General features: G+C 37.3%; 1 protein-coding gene across 9 annotated transcripts in view; it reads right to left on the bottom strand.

Moving 5' to 3' along the window:
* ABI1 (abl interactor 1) overlaps window positions 1–19,543 on the bottom strand; it is a 118,811-nt gene that overhangs the window by 24,144 nt on the left and 75,124 nt on the right. For all 9 annotated transcript variants that reach the window (XM_045857738.1, XM_045857741.1, XM_045857740.1 and 6 more), the window contains exon 3: window positions 9,625–9,801. In XM_045857738.1, the coding sequence (XP_045713694.1) occupies window positions 9,625–9,801 (177 nt within the window). The remainder of the gene's footprint in view (window positions 1–9,624; window positions 9,802–19,543) is intronic.

The raw sequence follows: 19,543 nt of genomic DNA, 5'->3' as shown, positions 1-19,543 counted from the left end.
CACAAAGTAAGTCTCAATAAATTTAAGAATAATAAAATCATATCAAGCCATCTTCTCTGACCATAATAGGATGAAACTAGAAATCAACCACAAGAAAAATAACTTAAAAAGACACACACTCATAGAGGCTGAATAACATGTTACTAAACAATGGGGGGTCAACAATGAAATCAAGGAAGAAATCAAGTTACCTTGAAACAAATGATAATGAGACACACCAGCACAAATCTATGGGACACACTGAAAGAAGTCCTAATGAGATAGGATAGTAAAGAGCCAGGTAAATTGCTGAGCAAGTAGAATGGGGAAACTGAGACATGTATATCAAACAAACATTCTCAAAATCACCTGGACTCATGTTGTGAAATCTTCCCTACACAAAGTAAAGAACCACACACTAAGGCTGGCCTGAGGCAAACCTGCTCCTAGTGAGTGCCTATCCAGTAACACCAAGAGGGAAATTCATAGCATTACAGGTCTACCTCAATAAAGAAGAAAAATCTCAAGTAAATAATCCAAATTTACAATTAAATGACCTTGTTTAAAAAAAAAAAACAAAAAACAGCAAGCCCAAAATGGTCAGAAGCAAGGAAATCATAAAGATCAGAGCAGAAATACAAAATAGAGCCAAAAATACATTTTAAAAAATCAATGAAACCAAAAGCTGGTTCTTAGAAAAGATAAAGACTGATAAACATTTAACCAGACTCATCAAGGAGGAAAAAGAAAAAAAATATATATATATATAAAAGTAACAAGTAACACCAAATATAAAAAATTATAAGAGAATATTATAAACAAGTATATGCCAACAAATTGGACTATCTGGAAAAAAAGAGATAAATTCCTAGAAACACACCATCTTCCAAAACTGAATCAGGAAGAATCAGAGAATCTGAACAGACTATAACTAGAATAATTGAAGCAGTAATCAAAAAACTCCCAGCAAATAAAAGTCTTGGACTGCACTGCTTCACAGGTCAATTTTACCAAACATTCAGAGAAGAACTAATACCTCTCCTTCTCAATTTCAAAAATTTTCAATTGAAGGAAAACTTCTAAGCTGATCTGATGAGACCAGCATTATCCTAATTGCAAAACCAGACAAAGACACAACAAAAAGAGAAAATTATAGGCCAAGACTCCTAATGAACTTAGGTGCTAAAATCCTCAAATGTTAGCAAAACAAGTCCAGCAATACATTAAAAAGATCATATACCATAATCAAGTGGGATTTATTCTATCGATGCAATGTTGGTACAAAATCCAAATTAATAAACATGACCCATCACATAAACAAAATGAAAAACAAAAATCACATGATCCTATCAAAAGATGATGAAAATGCATTTGATAAAATCCAACACCCATTTATGCCAACAACTCTCAGCAAAGTGGGAACAGAGGAACATACCTCAACATAATAAAGGCCATATATGAGAAATCCACAGCCAATGTCAAACTCAATGGGCAAACATTAAAAGTGTTTCCCTAAGATGAGGAACAAGACAGGAATGTCCACTTTTACCACTCCTATTCAACTCAGTACTAAAAGTCCTAGCCACAGCAATCATACAAGAAGAAATAAAAGGCATACAAGCTGGAAGGGAGGAAGTAAAACTGTCATTATTTGCAAATGAAATGATATTGTACATAAAAAACCCTAACGACTTCACCAAAAAATTACTTAGACCTAATAAATGAAATTGACAAAGTAGGATACAAAATCAATACTCAGAAAATGATAGCATTTTTACACATCAATAATGAACTATCAGAAAGAGAGACTAAGTAAACAATCCCACTTACCACTGCAAAAAAAAAATAAGGTGCCTACAAATAAATTTAACCAAGGAGGTAAAAGACCTGTACTCAGAAAACTATAGAAACTCAAAAAATTGAGGAAGATACAAATAAGTGAAAGCATATACTGTGTTCACAAATTGCAAGAACTAACATCATAAAAATATCTACACTATCAAAGGAAATCAGTAGATTCAATGCAATCCCCATTAAAATAGCAATGGCATATTTCACAGATCTAGAACAAATATCCAAAAACTTATATGGAACCAAATAAGAGCCCAAAAAGCCTCAGCAATCTTGAGAAAGAAGAACAAAGCTGAAGGTATCACAATACTTTATATCAAACTATGCTACAAGGCCATTATAATCAAAACAGCCTGGCACTGGTGAAAGAACAGGCATATAGATCAAAGGGACAGAACAAAGAGCCCAGAAATCAACCTATACCTATTTGGTCAATTAGTATGTGACAAAGGAGGCAAGAGTATACAATGGAGTCTTTAGGTAGTTTTTTCAATAAATGGTGTTGGAAAAATTGGACAAGTACATGAAGAAAAGAAGGAAGGAAGGAAGGAAGGAAGGAAGGAAGGAAGGAAGGAAGGAAGGAAGGAAGGAAGGAAGGAAGGAAGGAAGGAAGGAAGGAAGGAAGGAAGGAAGGAAGGAGGGAAGGAAGGAGGGAAGGAAGGAGGGAAGGAAGGAGGGAAGGAAGGAGGGAAGGAAGGAGGGAAGGAAGGAAGGAAGGAAGGAAGGAAGGAAGGAAGGAAGGAAGGAAGGAAGGAAGGAAGGAAAAGAAAGAAAAGAAAGAAAAGAAAGAAAGAAAGAAAAGAAAGAAAGAAAGAAAGAAAGAAAGAAAGAAAGAAAGAAAGAAAGAAAGAAAGAAACTAGACCACCAACTTATACCATACACAAAAATACACTGGATAAAAGACTTAAGTGTAAGTCACAAAACCACAAAAAATCATGTAAGAAAGCACAGTAAGTAAAATCTCAAGCATCATTAATAACATTATTTTTTCCCCATTTGTCTCCTAGGACATGTGAAACAAACAAAAAAAATACACAAATGGGAACACATCAAACTAAAAAGCTTGTGCTCAGGAAAAGAAAATGTCAACAAAATAAAAAGGGAAGCTACTATATGGAATAACATATTTGCTAATTATTCACCTGATTTTAAAAAATATGCACCCATATGTTTATAGCAGCATTATTTACAATAGCCAAAATCTGGAAACAATCCAAGTACATATCAGTAGATGAGTGGATAAAATAAAAAAGTTGTACATTTCACAACAGAATATTACGCCACTATTTAAAAAGAAGGAATTTGTACCTTTTGCAATAGCATAGATGGACCTAGAGATTATTATACTAGGTGAAACAAGCCAGTCAGAGAAAGACAAATACCATATGGTCTCACTTGTATGTGGAATCTAATGAACAATATAAACTTATGAACAAAACAGAAACAGAGACATGGATATATGGAACAGACTAATAGCTGGCAGAGGGAAGGAGTGTTGAGGGGGAGGGAGGCTAGATGAAAGAAGGTGAAAGGATTAGCCAAAGAACATACATGCGCAACCCATGGACACAGACAACATCATGGTCATGGCCAGAAGGAAAGGGAGCTGGGGACAGGGTGGAGAGGGTCAAAGACTGAGGACGGAGATGGCAATGAGGACAACTAAAACAGTGTCAACAATAAAAATAAATAAAAAACCTAACACATGATATGTAAGTTTACTTTAACATATAAGTGAACAAAACCTAAGACTAATGGATAAAAGTGCCCAAGTATGAGTATTCATTATTTGAACAATACTATAATATTTAAAATACGGTAAACTGCAAATATTAAAATAAAAATAACGGGTTGCTTCAAATTCAGAAAAAGACCTAACACCTTAGTGTCTAACAACAAAATCAATATGCACAGTAACAGCCTAGCCAGATTTTAACTATGGAATAAATAGAGTCCAGAAACCCTCTTGTTCATAATTTATAAATCCAAATCTGAGCAGGCCAACACTTGTAGGAAGTTATAGGTTTAGTTCTAAGTTTTCTTCTGAACTACTTTGGCCAAAATTCAAAACTGAAGACACACTACTTTGATATTAAAGGCTCCTCAATGAAACCTGGCTAGTCTATATCTTAAAAAATATGTACATATAAAATAATATGAACATATGTACATATATGAACAATATGAAATAATGTGCACAGTCCTAAGGCATAACTACTAGTACTATGCTACTTCAAAAAAGTCAGGTTGTAGAAACTTAATTTTTCTTAAACTAACTTAAATTTTTAGGGTTTCCAGTTCTTCCCATAATATGTGTTGTTCTAAATATATATCACCCATTTTTCAGGTGATGATAAAAGACAATATTAAAGACATCATCCAAAACAAGAATATACGAGTACTTTTCCTTAGCTATATTATTTCTAGAAACTATCAGAACTTTGATATTCTTTAATTTTTGTTTAGAATATTGCTCATTTTTGTCTGGAATTCTACCTAGCCACATTTCACACCTGGATTTAGAAATTAAACTTGACTAATATTATTATCCTTGAAGATATACTATTCAATTAAGCTAGCAATGATCTTTTATTAAAAATCAGAAAGCTGGAGAAATAAAGCAACAATGAAACTATTAGGGGCAAATAATTATATTTGCAGTTGTATAACACACAAATAAAATATGGACAAATATGCCACGTAACAGCTTCTAAGATACACTATTCTAACAGACCACCCATCCTCCTAACCTAGTCGACAATACATTCTAAGGTTTCTGGTCAAGATGGCAACATAGGTAAATATGGTACTGGCAACCTCCCACAACAACATCAAAATTACAACTACACTACAGAACAACCATCATTCAGAACCTCCTGAATGAAAGTCCTACAACTAAGGATATAAAACAGAGGTCACATACAAACTGGTAGGCAGAGCAGAGACACAGAATAGGCTGGTCCCATACCACATGTGGCTTTTAAAAATCAGCAGAGATATCTTAATTGTGTAAGTCCTACCAGAGGAGTAAGGGGTTGCATCCCCACATAAGGCACCTAAGCCCAGGGTTCCAGTGCCAGGAAGAGAAGTCCTTCTCTCAGTCAGCCTTCTGGCTGTGAAAAAAAAAAAGTGGGGACTGTAGCTGAATAAGACAGAGCACTGCTGATTACTGAGGCGCTCCTCTTAAAGGGCCCACACAGCCATACTCAGACTCACTCCCTCTGAGCTCCAACACTCAGGCAGCAGCTTGAAAGGCACTGGGGACACATAGGGAGGAACTGAACTGTCTGGCATCAGGGCAAGAGCTGGTGAGGGTGCAGCTTTCTCCCAGACAGAAGTGCTGGAAGAGACCACTGTGCCTTTTCTGAGCCCTCTCCCACACAGAACTGGCAGGGGGGTGCCACATCTGAGACTCTATCAGCCTAACTAACACTGTTAGCCCTGCCCTGGTGATTCCAAGACCCCGCCCAACCCAACTTGTGAGCCCACCCAAGCTGTTTCCAGTGGCTTTTCCATACAAATGGCCCTTCCTGCTCATGCTTAAGACTTTCCTACAATCCCGAAATAAGCATCATCTGGCCTCAGCGTGCCCTTCATCTCTTGCTAAGTGGCCCCAGCCCCGTAACAGTGGCAGCTGGCCTTGGTTCACAGATTGACCTCTCTTGTGCACCTCCAACACCAGCACAAGTAGCAGCCACTAGCAGACTGCTTTGCAGCTCAGGCCAGGTGGCTCCAGGTAGAATGTGGGCAGTGACTAACCTTGGTCTGTACCTCCCAGGAGGCCCCAAAACCAAATACCCAGTGGAGAATTTTAGACCACGTTCAAATCACCCTACTACCTCCACAAGCAACACACTCGAGGGGCAGACTCAGGGGGTACCAGAGCCCCAGTGAAGTAAGTCCTGCTCTATGGTTTTGATCCCTGCCTAGCTGATCCTCCATGGTGGTAGCAGCCAGTCTACAGCTGATCCACCTGGGGTATAAGAAATCCCTCCCACCACCTTGACTGGTATAGCTCAGTTGATTGAGTACTGGCCTGTGAACCAAAGGGTTGCCAGTTTGATTCCCAGTCTATGGCACATGACCAGGTTGCATGCCAGGTTCCCAGTAGAGAGAGCACGAGTGGCAGCAACACATTGATATTTTTCTCCCTCTCTCCCCCTCTGTCTAAAAATAAATATATAAAAGGAAGCATAATGCATTAAGAAAAAAATCCCTCCCACTGACGTGCCAACAGTAATCAAGGCTCAACTACAACAGGAAGGTATACACAGCCCACACAAGAGGCATACCTAAAGTGCCCTGCTCAAGTAAACAGGGAGGCTGCTACACTGGACCCTATAGAACAAGTACTACATTAGGCCACCCTAACAAGACAGGGAGGTGTAGCAGCTCTACCTAATACATAAGAACAAACACAGGGACGCTGCCAAAATAAGGAGACAAAGAAACATGTCCCAAACGAAAGGACAGAAATCCAGAAAAAAAACTAAAAGTGGAGACAAGCAATCTACCAGATGCAGAGTTCAAAACATAAGGATGCTCAATGAACTTAAGGAAAAAGCAGATGAACTGGGAAAGAACCTCATCAGCATAAAAAAGGGCATGAAAACCATAAAGAAGAATTAGATATGAAGGATACACTAACTGAAAAGAAAAAATTTACAGGGGATCAACAGAAGAGATGAAGCCAAGGATCAAAACATTAATTTGGAATATAAAGAAGCAAAAAACACCCAGTCAAAACAACAACAAGAAAAAGAATCCAAAAAAAAAAAAAAAAGAGGATAGTGTAAGGAACTTTTAGAACAACTTCAATAATACCAACATTTGCACCACAGGGGTGCCAGAAGGAGAAGAGAAAGAGCAAGAAATTAAAAACCTACTTGAGAAAGTGACAGAGCACTTCCCTAATCAGGTGAAGGAAATAAAACATACAAGTCCCGGAAGAGCAGAGAGTCCCAAACAAGATAAGCCCAAAGAGGCAAAAACCAAAACACATCATAGTTAAAATGTCAAAAGTTAAAGACAAAGAGAGAATCTTAAAAGAAGAAAGAGAAGAGCAGTTAGTTTCCTAAAAGGGAGCTCCCATAACACTCATCTGACTTCTCAACAGAAACTTTGCAAGCCTGAAGGTACTAGCAAAAAATATTTAAAGTGATAAAAAACAAGGAATTGAAGGACATAAAAAGAGCTTCCCAGACAAAGAAAAGCTAAAGAAGTTCATCATCACCAAACCAGTATTACTTGAAATATTAAAGGGTTTTCTTTAAGAAAATGAAGAAGAAAACAGACTAAAAAATATAAACTGTAAAGTGGCAATAAATACATATCTATCAACAATTGAATTTTAAAAACAAAATAAATGAACAAGCATAACAGAAACACTCACAGATACAAAGAGCATTTTGAGGAGGATTGGGGGATGGGTTAAAAAGGTGAAGGGGTTAAGAAGTACAAATTGATAGTCACAGAATAATCATGAAGATATAAAGTACAGCATAGGAATACAGTCAATAATATCGTAATAACTATGTATTATATCAAATGGGTACAAGATTTATTGAGTAATATAATGTTTAATAATTCAAGTATATACCTATAACTAGTAAAATATGGTATGTCAACTGTAATTAAAAAAGAAAAAAATACATGTTAAAACAGCCTAAATAACAATGTGAATGTACTTAATGACACAGAACTGTTCACTTAAAATGCTTAAATGGTAAATTTAAGTGATTATATTTTTACAGCAATTTTTCAAACTTTGAAAATATGCTGAGCCTAAACTATCTATTTTACAAAAAGCAGACTACCAAAACTCACATCTGTATATTTTCAGTATATTAGGTTGTGTTTATGATAGAGATCTGATCAGATCACTGGGGAAAGGTAGGGAGGGCCTGTGGGAGGAGTTTGCTGAGGCATTGGTAAACAGTCTAGGCCGGGACTGGCTGCCACTGGCTCTTGGCTCTCTTCCTCGAGGATGCCTAAGTGATAGAATTTCCCAGTGGATGGTATTATGGATGGGAAGGAACTCCGGGCTCACTGTAGGGTCAGGATGGCCTGATAGAGGGTGGCAGTATTATTCTTCATTCGGTGTTCTAAAGGGAAAGACCTCTGAGGCAGAAGCCTGCCACTGTTCCAAAATTGTGTAGCTTTTGTATCTTATGTTGTTTTAGTTTGTAAACTAACCATACAGAAGATAAAAACAAGCAAGTGGAATGACAGGAGAAATCAGGTGTTAGAGTTTAGCCTTAATTGATAGGTTTAAGTGATTAAAGCTGTGACTTGACAGTCTTAAGTGACTGCTTTTGAATAAGATTCCTTTAGCACTAAACCCCTGCCTCTTGAATTTTTGTCTAGAGTGTGGCAGCAGGCTGCAGGATGCCAATTGCTATTCGGTAACAATTACACTTCCCATTTATACATATATGATGAAATAATTGAGTATTCTCACCCAAAATTTCATTGTCAAATAAGTTTTCTTTTTATACTCTGGTAAGTCCTATGTACAATTATAAGTGAAGAGACAGTACAGGATATTCACTTATGAGATGGTGACAATTTTTTTCATGTGTGTATTTCTTTGGCAGAAAAAAATCAAGATTAGGCAAAAGAGGAAGTAGTAAGAACAAGTGAATGAATAAGTGAATGAGTAGGTAAGTATGTATACATACACATGTGTAAGGTATATACATCATTTTTAATCCAAAGGCACAAAATACCAAAAAAGTTATTCTAGATTCTCATAACCCAAATCCTATAGATCAATATAGTCTAAAATAAATGAAATTTGAATTTAAGCTCTTACATAACCCTCACCACATCCTTGGGTAAAAGTACAAGAAACAAAGAGCCTCCTCAACATTTGCTAAGTGTCCCAACTTTACATATAACTTCTAAGCACGACAGCAAAGGGGAGAGTCTAATGGTCTCAGAGAAGGGCAGAATGAAGGCTTCTTGACCAAGAACCCTAGATAACTCAGAATGCAACAGATCCAGCAATAGCACTAGTCAGATCAAACAGCTAAGAAAAACTTTAAGATTCTAGCTGACTCCCAAAAATGATTATAAATATTCTGAAGACCAGGAATAAAATCACAAGTTGGTCCTCTAGGAAAGGGACTGTCAAATTTCAGAGGAACAGTTTATCCTGAGCAGAGTTGACTAAAGAATTCACAACATTCCCAAGCTTCCATAAACATGAAAACAGTTTGACAAACTGTAATTATCTTTCATGAGCAGTTAATTCTGCCAGTCTAGGAAATGGGCATAGGCAGCGAATAATCTCCTTCCTTAAAGCTTATTGGGGTGGGGGAGATAAGGGGTAGTACACAGAAAAAAACTGCATAAATTTTATTTCTCCTAGGTTGCTAGAATGACATCCACACAGACACACAAATAAAAGTTTAAAGTATTTATACATTATTTTCTAAGCCAGTTCTGAAAAGCATGTAAATTTTTTATTTTTAAATATTCATTCAGTAGTGAAAGAAAGGCATGGTATTCATACCACAATATTAGTCTAGGATTCAAATAGTTCAATTACTGAATAATTATTTCAAGTTTTAATAGCTTCCCGAATATAGCCTATTCAACAAGCAAAATTCTGCCCCAAGTTTGGTATAATACATAACTAATACTACATAAATGTTCTATGAAAATTGTAATGCTACTTACTAACCAAGAAAATAATTCTTGAAGAAATTATCTTTATGAGCATTTTGCTACCCAAAATATTTACTAGATAAATAAGTTATGTTAGGTTAATGTAATATAAAAATGCTTACCTTGACACCATGGCCCACATCATCCAGAACTGTATAGTCAATAGGTTTCCGAATATACCTTACAGGTCGCTCCATATTTGCAGGTGCTATTATTTTGTGAGTTCTTGATGTATTCTTGTTTGTTGTCAAAATACCAATCTCTCTTCGAGCCACTTTCTCTTTATGAATGTCCACCGTCTGTATTTTAATATAAACAATGCAAGAAAGTATCAGGCACAGTAAATAATAAGTATGATGTCCATATACATTGGATCATATATAGATTAGACCATGTGACTGTATTACATGTCTATTTTCCAGTGAATACTGTATCTTTCCCTTCAAAATAAAGCAAATTAATATCCTCAAGGCTCAAAACAAGGAATATCTTAAGGGTAATTAAAAGTAGAAATTAAATTAATGGATTTGATCCCAAAGCAATTTTTTTCCCTAAAGATTTGGTGTTTGTGGGAAGGGTGGGGGGGGTCATGCTCTGAGTGGCTTACACTTTATGAATTGAGAATGCAGACCAGAAAAAAAAATCAGTAATTGGAACACAATGCAGTAAGAGCATAGTGACCCATGCACAGTTTATTAGAAATTAAAGGTGTTCAGAGCAAGATACCAAATTAGACTGAGATGGGTTCACATAAAGGCTCCATAAAGTAAGTAGAGGTTTTTATTTCTTTTTTTAAGATTGTATTTACTTTTAAACAGAAGAGAAGGGAAGGAAAAAGATAAGGAGAAAAAGAGGGAGAGAAACATCAATGTGTGGTTGCTCTCACATGCCCCCTACTAAGGACCTGGCCTGCAACCAAGGCATGTGCCCTAGGATGGGAATCGAACCACCAACCCTTTGGCTCACAGCCTGGTGCTAAATCCACTGAGCCACACCAGCCAGGGCTATAGACGAGGTAGGTTTTTAAGAATTAAAAGAAAAGGCAAATATGGAAATGATTCAAGGAAGAAAGAACTACACATTGCAGACAACAGTATAAGAGAAAAGATAAGAGCACAGGTCACACAGACTACCTAATACTAGTCTTTATGGCTTAAAAAAATTTTTTTAATTTACCTGATAACATTTATGAACACAACAGTAGTTAGCACACAGATGTAATTACAAAACTGCTCAACTATTTAAACTTTGCCCTAATAGTAATGGGGAACCAATAACAAATTTAAATTGAATGACATAAGGAGATCTGCATTTTAAAAGAGCCCTCTGGCACAGGTGTCAAGGATAAACAGAACAAGACTACAAACCAGGGAGACCAGCTAGGCAATTATGGTAGTCCAGGTGAAAAAGATCAAGGATGTGAACTGAACTAAGGAAAGGGGGTAAAGGGTAGTGTCAGGAAAAAAAAGTTTAATACTAATGTTCAGTTAAGATTCTATTTCACCAGAATTTTAAAAACTGACTGGAAAGAACCTGTAATCAAAAATGTTTTCCCAACTCCAAATAAGATACAGAAGGACAACTCTCCCTGGGTATTTAGCACTTTTGCACACCTTGCAAAAGAAGACACTTTGATTCCCTTTGCTCTGGATATTTACATACAAACAGCCTTAGAAGATACAGTGTCACCCTGGAAAGAAAAATGCAGGTTTATTTCTTGTCCAGTATAATAAAGAGAATGTTATCCCCCAGGGCAAAGGTAAGGAAGGCTTATTGCTCTGTTATAAAAGATCTGGTCCCCTAAGCTAGGAGTTCCTTTCTTTTAATACATGCAATTCAGAGTGCAACATCACTTAGCTCTTTGCAGAATTCTATAAAAATTTGGTCTGGTTAACTGGCACAAATGCTGACACTCTGACTACACTGCTATTGCCACAAATAATGAAGTCCTTTGTATAACCCAAAAGTCTCATGTGTCCTAACAGTATCCATGACATTGTGGCAGGCTAACTGGTGAGCTTGTACAAAGGGTGAAATTTCAAACCCTTCAAAATTTTTGACAGTTTTGACAATGAGGATGGAATCTGACAGAGACAAAGCTTTTTAGAATGAGAGACTAGTTAACAGAAATTGAGAGAAGTCCACGGGAACTGTGAGTCAATGTATTGACCAAACTATACAGTCAACCAAGCAATGGATGGTCCTCCATTTTATCACCTGTTAATGAGGCTGAATTGAGGAGGTAGTTTCAGGCTGAGGACCCATAAGTAGATTCAAAGACAGCAGTCTGAATAATGCCTCACTCACTGTCAAGTCTCTACACCAAACTGATAGCAGGTCTCAGCAGGTCTGCTCTGTGAGCAACTAGTACTAAGATTTGTCTGGTGGAGAGAACAGAGGACGTAAGGTTGTTTCCCCTACAAAGAACCGTGTCTACACTGGCTGTGAAAGGCAGAAAGCTGCAGCCACTATGATCAGAATCAGAAAAATCTTTAGAACTTGGGCTAATTTGTTTGGGAGATTTGGGGTAGGGTACATAGGCTTGTTAAAGAAGAAAGGCAACAGCTGTTTATCTTATTGCTCAGCCCCTCCTGTAGTCTATCTTGTCAATATTCAATCCACTGAATGAGTAAAAGGCGTATTTTCTGGCAGTGGGTCTTGTCTTCTATAGAAGAGCTGTGGCCCCCTTGCAGAAATTTCTGAGACAAACTCAGTATACTGAAGTGGGTTGAAAATGAAGACGAAGGTGATTTCACTGAAGAATGAGAAACTCATCCAAAGAAATCTAGATGAATTCTTGCTATCAGCCCTGCCAGCCTTAGAAAGCTACCCTAAATCCTTATGTAGAAATCAAGTAAGAATTTAAAAGATGGTATTTTGACAGTGGAGCAACAAACAGCCCAAGTTAGGTGTATTCCTAAAAATAATGATACCACTGCATATCAAGCCCAAGTCAGCCAAAATGCACAAACCCATGGCTGCATCAGAAAGCAACGTGGCTGTAGATGTTGAATAAAGGTGTCCCCAAACAAAAATGGACAATGTCAGTAATGATGGCCTTGCTGCAGAATACAAGACTTCAGGTAGACCAAAAACAACATGGGTTTATTTGGTTGATCGGCACTGGGCTACAGTACCACTCAACGTGGAAGTCAATGTACCTTGTTTACTCATGTAGAACAGCTCTCTCCCAACCCCTCTGGTACACCCCAACCTCAGCTGCTTTTAAGAGAAAGATGAACAGGGGTTTGGTCAAGCTACCCCAGTCTCCAAGGGGAATAAAGGACCAAGAAAACCTGGGTATTAGATCACTCTGGGGAGGGGAGGGACTCAATATTTTACAACTCTATAAGATACCCACCTATGGATATAGAAAAAGAAAACACTAATTCGAAAAGATATATATGCACCATCCCATGCTCAATGAAGCACTATTTACAACAGCCAAGATATGGAAACAACCTAAATGTCCATCAATGGATGAATGGTTGAAGAAACACACAGAATAGAACAGTATTTAGCCATAAAAAAAATCTTGCCATGTGTAACACCACATATGGACATTGAGGGCATTATTGAAGTAAGTCAGACAGAAAGACAAATACTGTGTGATATCACTTATATGTAGAATCTAAAAAAACAAGTAACAACAAGGACAAAAATAAGCTCATAAATAGAGAGAATGGTTGGTGGATGCCAGAAGGGAGAGGTTGGTCAAAAGGGGTTAAGGGAGTCAAAAGGCAAAAACTTCATTATAAAGTAAGTAAGTTATGAGGATGTAATGTACAACATAGCAACTATTATTTAATAATACTGTATTGAATATTTGAAAGTTGCTAAGAGGGTAAATTTTAAAGAGTTCTCATCATAAGAAATTTTATAATTATATATGGAACAAATGTTAACTAACTAGACTTATTGTGGTGATCACTTCATAATATATACAAATATTGAATCATTATGTTGTGCACCTGAAACTAACACATATTGTATGTCTATTATTATACCTCTATTTTTTTAAAAAAGAAAATACATACATACATAATAAAATCTGTTTCCTTCTGCTTCCATTACTTTAATCCCAGTCAATCTACTATAATCGCTCAACCTGGTTATTACAACAGCAGTCTAACTGATCCATCTGCACCCAGTCTAGCCTCTTGCAACCTGTTCTCCATTGTGTAACCATGGTGATCTCTAGAAAAACAGTTCAAAGATATATGCACCCCTATGTTCACTGCAGCATTATTCACAGAACCCAAGACATGGAAACAACTGAAGTGTCCTTCAACAGATGATCAGATAAAGATATGGTCCATATATAAAATGGAATACTACTCAGGCATAAAAGCTGAAATACCACCATTTGTGACAACATGGATGAACCTTGAGAATATCATGCTAAGCGAAGTCAGAAAGAAAAATTTAAGAACCATATGATTTCACTCATATGTGTGATATAAAACTGAAAGCAACAAATGAACAAACAGGAAAAACAATCAAAAACTCATAGGCAGAGAAAACAGTATGAGGGTTACCAGAGGATAGTAATGGTTAAAAGGGGTCATACATATGGTGAAGATTTGACTTTAGATTGTGGAAACACAATGCAAGATACACATGAAGTATCATGGAATTATACACTTGAAACTCATATAATCTTATTAACTGATGTTGAGGCAGGAGATAGGAAGGAAGAAACTCAGGATGTACCCCAGGGCTAAGATAAAGGACATCCATACAGGACAGAGACCCTGTTCTAAGACCAGTTGTTCCTGATTTCTGGAAAAGCGCTGACTCATGGTGACTCACCTGCACAGGAGATGCTACATGACCCCTGCTTCTTTATAATATCATTATAAAAAATTAACATTGTGCAACTTCCTTCTCCAGTGGCCAATCAAGGAAAATCATGGGAGACCACATGCACGGTAGCTTTAAAGTAATACAACTACTTGTACATAGGTAATAAAAGCCCGCCAAAACTAGCAAGGAATGATTCACCCTGTAAGAACAGAATCCCTCCAGCCCCTGAAGTCAGTCTCTGCTCGGAGTAGGCCTGCTCTCATGTTCTGCGGAGTGTACTCACTTAATAAATCTGCTCTCTCTCTGTCTGCTATAAACTCTGTTCGGTTCAATTCTTTGTCCACAATCACCAAGCACCTGGCTACCTGTGTCTACCTGTGACAATGTCACCCCCATAAATTTACTTTTTTTAAAAAAGAGTAAACTTGAGAAAACAAAATGAAAAAAATTTAAAGACATCTCAACTGCTTAAATCCTTTTAAAAGAACATCCCACATGGTTCTCAGTCTTCATGGGAAAAGAAACTCAAAATGGCTCGTTTGTTACATATTCCTCTCATCTATCACTGTGTCCACAATTATCCTTAAAAGTCATCTTTTTTCACCCTTTCTACTTCCCTCACACATTGCAGAACTATTCAAGACACTATCTCAAATTACTTGAAAATTTTTCTCTGAGTGTACTCCCTCTCCAGTCTCCCAATTAGGAATCATGAAAGTCCAAATCACAATCCATCCGGCAATGCACAACCCTCCATATGGCAGAGTGAGTGAATAAAGCAGGTAGGAGGAGGGGAACAAGCTTAGAACATTTGTATAACAACAGTATGCATATGTTCACCGCGGCAAAGTTAACTTTTTCAGGGAGATAATTCCTTCACATACTTCAATTCCCTTTCACACTTTCTTCTTCATCTTTAAATTGCAAAAGAAGCAGTTTAATATAAAGTTAATTTTCAATTCTAATATACTGGAAATAAAACTTAAGAATTACCAGTGAGAGAGACTAGAAAGCCCAGGTGATTACCCTGTAGCAACCCCTGGACCTACAAAGCACAGCTGAAAACCACTGGTTAAACACACACACACACACACACACACACACACACACACACACACACACACGGTATCAGAAAACTTAGGCGCATTTACTTAGGCGCATTTACTTACTAGTTGTGAAGTTTTATATGAGCTTTTAAACGAAGATTTTTACTTTTATAAAATGGGGATAGAATACTATTAGAACTTATAATATTGCTTGATACTAAAGTACAAAAATATTAACCAAGTCTAAATCTGATTTCAAACTAGCCAATCTCCAACAACGATTAAGATGAAGTCTTTCTCAATGTTAAAACACAAACATGGACACATCACACCTTGTATTAGAAATATAATGAATGTCGCCCTGACTAGTGTCGCTCAATTGGCTGGGTCTAGTCCCACAGAGTGGAAGGACACCAGTTAGATTTCCAGTCAGGGCACGAGCCTACGTTGTGGGTTCAGTCCTGGGGCGGGGAATACAAGAGGCAGCCAATTGATATTTCTCTCCTTCTCTTTCTCCCCCCTTTCCCTCTAAAAAATAAGTACAGCTTAAAAAAAAAATAAAACAATGACTTTAAAAAAAATAATCAATGTGGCCATGACCATGTGGCTCAGCTGGTTGGGGGAATCATTCTGTAATGGGATAGGTCAAACCTAAGATCCCTGGAAAGCAGGGGATTCCCCCAAATCCAGCACTGAGGCCTCTCTCCCTCTTGCCAGGAAAGCAGGGCAAAGAGAGCTGCCAACGCTGCAAATTAAAAGCACCCGGCCTTCTCCAAGTCAGGGAGGAGCCATCTGAGCTAAAGGCACAGTGCTTAAAGCACACTGCATAACAAAGGCAGCTATCAACTGTAAATGAGCCAGTATTCGTAACCCGGACAACCAGGCAGCGTGCCTGCCTTTCCAACCCCAAGAAGCTACAAGAGGAGACTGCCTCTTACTTGTCAGGAGGTGGGGAAAAGCCAAGTAAGGCCAACAAGAGCCTTCATTGGTTGGAAAGCTGGACACTCCCACCGGCTTCCGGAGTGAGAGGACTTTTAAAACAGGAGGTGGGGAAAAGACCGTTCTCTTAGCTCTGGCTCTCTGGCCCTCACTCTGCACATGGACAGGAGCACTAATGAGTCCAGCAGATGCCAGGCCCACCAGGGGCTTAGGCCCTGCATGGTTGAAAGCCCGGTGCTGGAGGCAGGGTCCCTCGCTGGGATGCGTGCCCCACCAGGCTTCAAGCCTCTGGGACACTATGATCCAGTGCAGCGGAGCACATGGAGATTGAAAGCAACGCACACCAGATCTTGAAAGAGAGCTCCTGCAAGAATATGGCAACTCTGAAACCCACGAGTACACATTCCAGTGAGGGCCAGCTTAAGTTCCCAAAGGACAGATAAGAAAATGGAAACTTCTGGTTGTGATTTTGGCTTTTAATCTTTTGGGAAGCAAGTAGTTTTGGGTCTCATGGGAGAGAAGGTCTCAGAGTAGAAGTGCTCTCAGACCTCTCCAAAGTGGAACCCTGTTAATAAAAATCTGTTTCCTTCAACACAAGTCTTCAGGTGATGCATCACAGCAACAAGCAGCCAAACTCCGCACAGTAACAATCGATACACCAAAAGGTTGCAAATCCCTGGTCTGGGCACACACCAATCTGTTGCTCTCTCAAACTGACGCTTGTGTGTGTGTCTCTTCCCACCCCCACAACTCCCCCTCTACAAAAATCAGTAAACATGTCCTTGGGTGAGGATATTTTTTTAAAACAGAAATATAATAAATGTAGAACCTGGAGGACATTATAATAAGCGAACTAAGCCAGACACAGAAAGTTAAAAAGTTGCATGATCTCACTTATACATGGAATTTAAAGAAGTAGAACACACAGAAGAAGAGTAAAAGATAGTTACCAGGATAGGTGTGGGACATGGAAAATCTAAAATTAAAGTTTGAACATACAAACGCAGAGTAGAAAGTGGTTACTGGAATCGGGGTGGGACAAATAGAAAGATGTGGACAAAGGCAACAAAGTCAAGTCTAGAGATCTAATGTACAGCATGATGATCATTTAATACTATATTGAATACAGCAGATTTGCTAAGAGAATTAATTTCAGGTGGTCTCATCACTAGAAAAAAGATAACTATGTAAGAAGATATGTTAATTAGCTTGACTAGTTATTTCACTATATAATATGTATCAAATCACGAGTGTACACATCAAATATACACAATTTTTATTTTAAAAAATAAAATTTAAAACAGACAATAAATGTGGATTACGTTTAAATCTCCAGTTCTGCCACTAGCAATAACAGCATTTCGGATGACTCCTCAAAGCCAATCTAATAAGCAGTAACATTCTGAAAGCTTGAAACTCAGTAATTCTAAAGTAAATATGCTATAAAGGCTAAAATTCACTTGAAAGAAGAAAGCAGATGTTACACATGTGGATGTCAGTAAGACAAACTAAAGACAGAAAATCAAGGACAAAACCTGATACATGAAGATCATGCTAGAGGATTCAGCAGCACCTGAAGTAGAGTAATAAAGTAAAAACAGAATGTATATGAGATGAATTTGGAAGTGTGGGTAGAATGAACATGTTTAGGGGGATCACCTTTTAGACATGAGTGTATTTTTAAGATCTTATATATAACTCAAAGCTCACAAAATCCAAAAACTAAGTTTAATATAGGACAGTGTTTCTGTTTAGTGCCCAAACGTCAAATAACAATGAAATAAGTAGTTTAACAACTTTTTTGTCCAATTTTGAAATTATGCTGTGTTCACAATTTTTTAATTTGAAGTATTCATATTTTTTAAACAATTTTTTTATTGTTACTAATATTTTGCATTGCAATTTTAGCACATAAAAGGAATTGTACTGCATGGGCTGGTAACAAAATATAATTCCAGTAGTCTAACAAAGAACAAATAAGGCCTTTGAATTTGGATAATATAAGAGGCAGAACCCAAAGCTAATATAACCACCTAAAAAACTGTTTTGACAGATTCAATATAACAAGTAGAAATAATATAAAGAGTTGTGAACAAGAATAACAACAATAGGGAACATAAGATAATCAAAAATAAAATCATACACTCTATCCCCATCCAATTATAAAGAAATAAGGAAACAATGAAATTGGAGTTTGAAAGATTAACCTGAAAAAAAATAATTATGTAGCCTTCAAAGCTAGGTACAAACATGACCCCACTCCAATGTAGTATCTGATGTCAAATCTTCTCAAAATGATCTACAATGATTCCCAATAAAAACTTCAACAGGATTTTTCATAGTTTCAAAATATATATGGAAGGGCAAAGGGGAAAGGAAAGGGGAGAGGATGGCCTAGATATGGATAAAAAGAATTTAGAAAGGGGCAGGGGTCTTGCCCACTGACATTTATTATAAAAAGCCATAATAAGTAAGACAGTAGGGTTCTTACACAGGTTAAATAAATGGACCAATTCAACAGCAGAGAGACCTCAAACAAACTTGAGCAGAGAGACCTCAATTCAAACAAACAGTGATGGCACAGCTGTAAAGAATGCATTATTCAAAAAGGGCGACTAGTTTGCCATTCCAAAAATGGGTCCCTGCCTAACACCACAGGGGAAAAAACAATTTCAGAACCATTAAATGTAAATGCAAGTAAGTGACATGTTCATAACTTAAATATTACACATTAATGAGAATAAGTGAACTACTATGAATGAACTATGTATGAAATATAGATAAATCTTACATAAAGCTGAATGAAAAAAAGTAAACCACGCCAGACTATATTCAGCACGAATCTATTTTTATTAAACCCAAATACAAACAAGATTAAACAATTGTTTAGGGATACACATATATGTGATAAAACTTTTTAAAAGGGGAAGGAAATAAACATTTCCTTGGGGGTACGGAATTGATCATTTTCTAGTTAACTTTGGTGGTGGATTCACAGATATTTGTTTTATTACAGATTTTATAGCACATTATATTTATTCTTTTGAATGCATTAAGTGTAAGATAATTTCTCAAAGGTCTTCAATTGCACACAAAGTACAAACAGAGCACAGAGAAAAAAATAATTAACCCTCCCGGAGCAACATCAAAAGACCCCAACCAAAAAGAAACCTCATTTTTAGCCAGCCATATTTGGCATGCCAAAAAGAAGAAAGGAAGAAAAGGGGCAGAGAAAAAGTCAAGCAAAGGG

Source organism: Phyllostomus hastatus, unplaced genomic scaffold (assembly GCF_019186645.2).
Source record: "Phyllostomus hastatus isolate PE091 unplaced genomic scaffold, TTU_PhHast_1.1 phas_scaffold_1674, whole genome shotgun sequence".
In the NCBI taxonomy this organism is placed as follows: domain Eukaryota; kingdom Metazoa; phylum Chordata; class Mammalia; order Chiroptera; family Phyllostomidae; genus Phyllostomus; species Phyllostomus hastatus.
The sequence above is the reverse complement of the archived record's forward strand: the minus strand, read 5'-3'. Positions and strand labels throughout refer to the sequence as shown.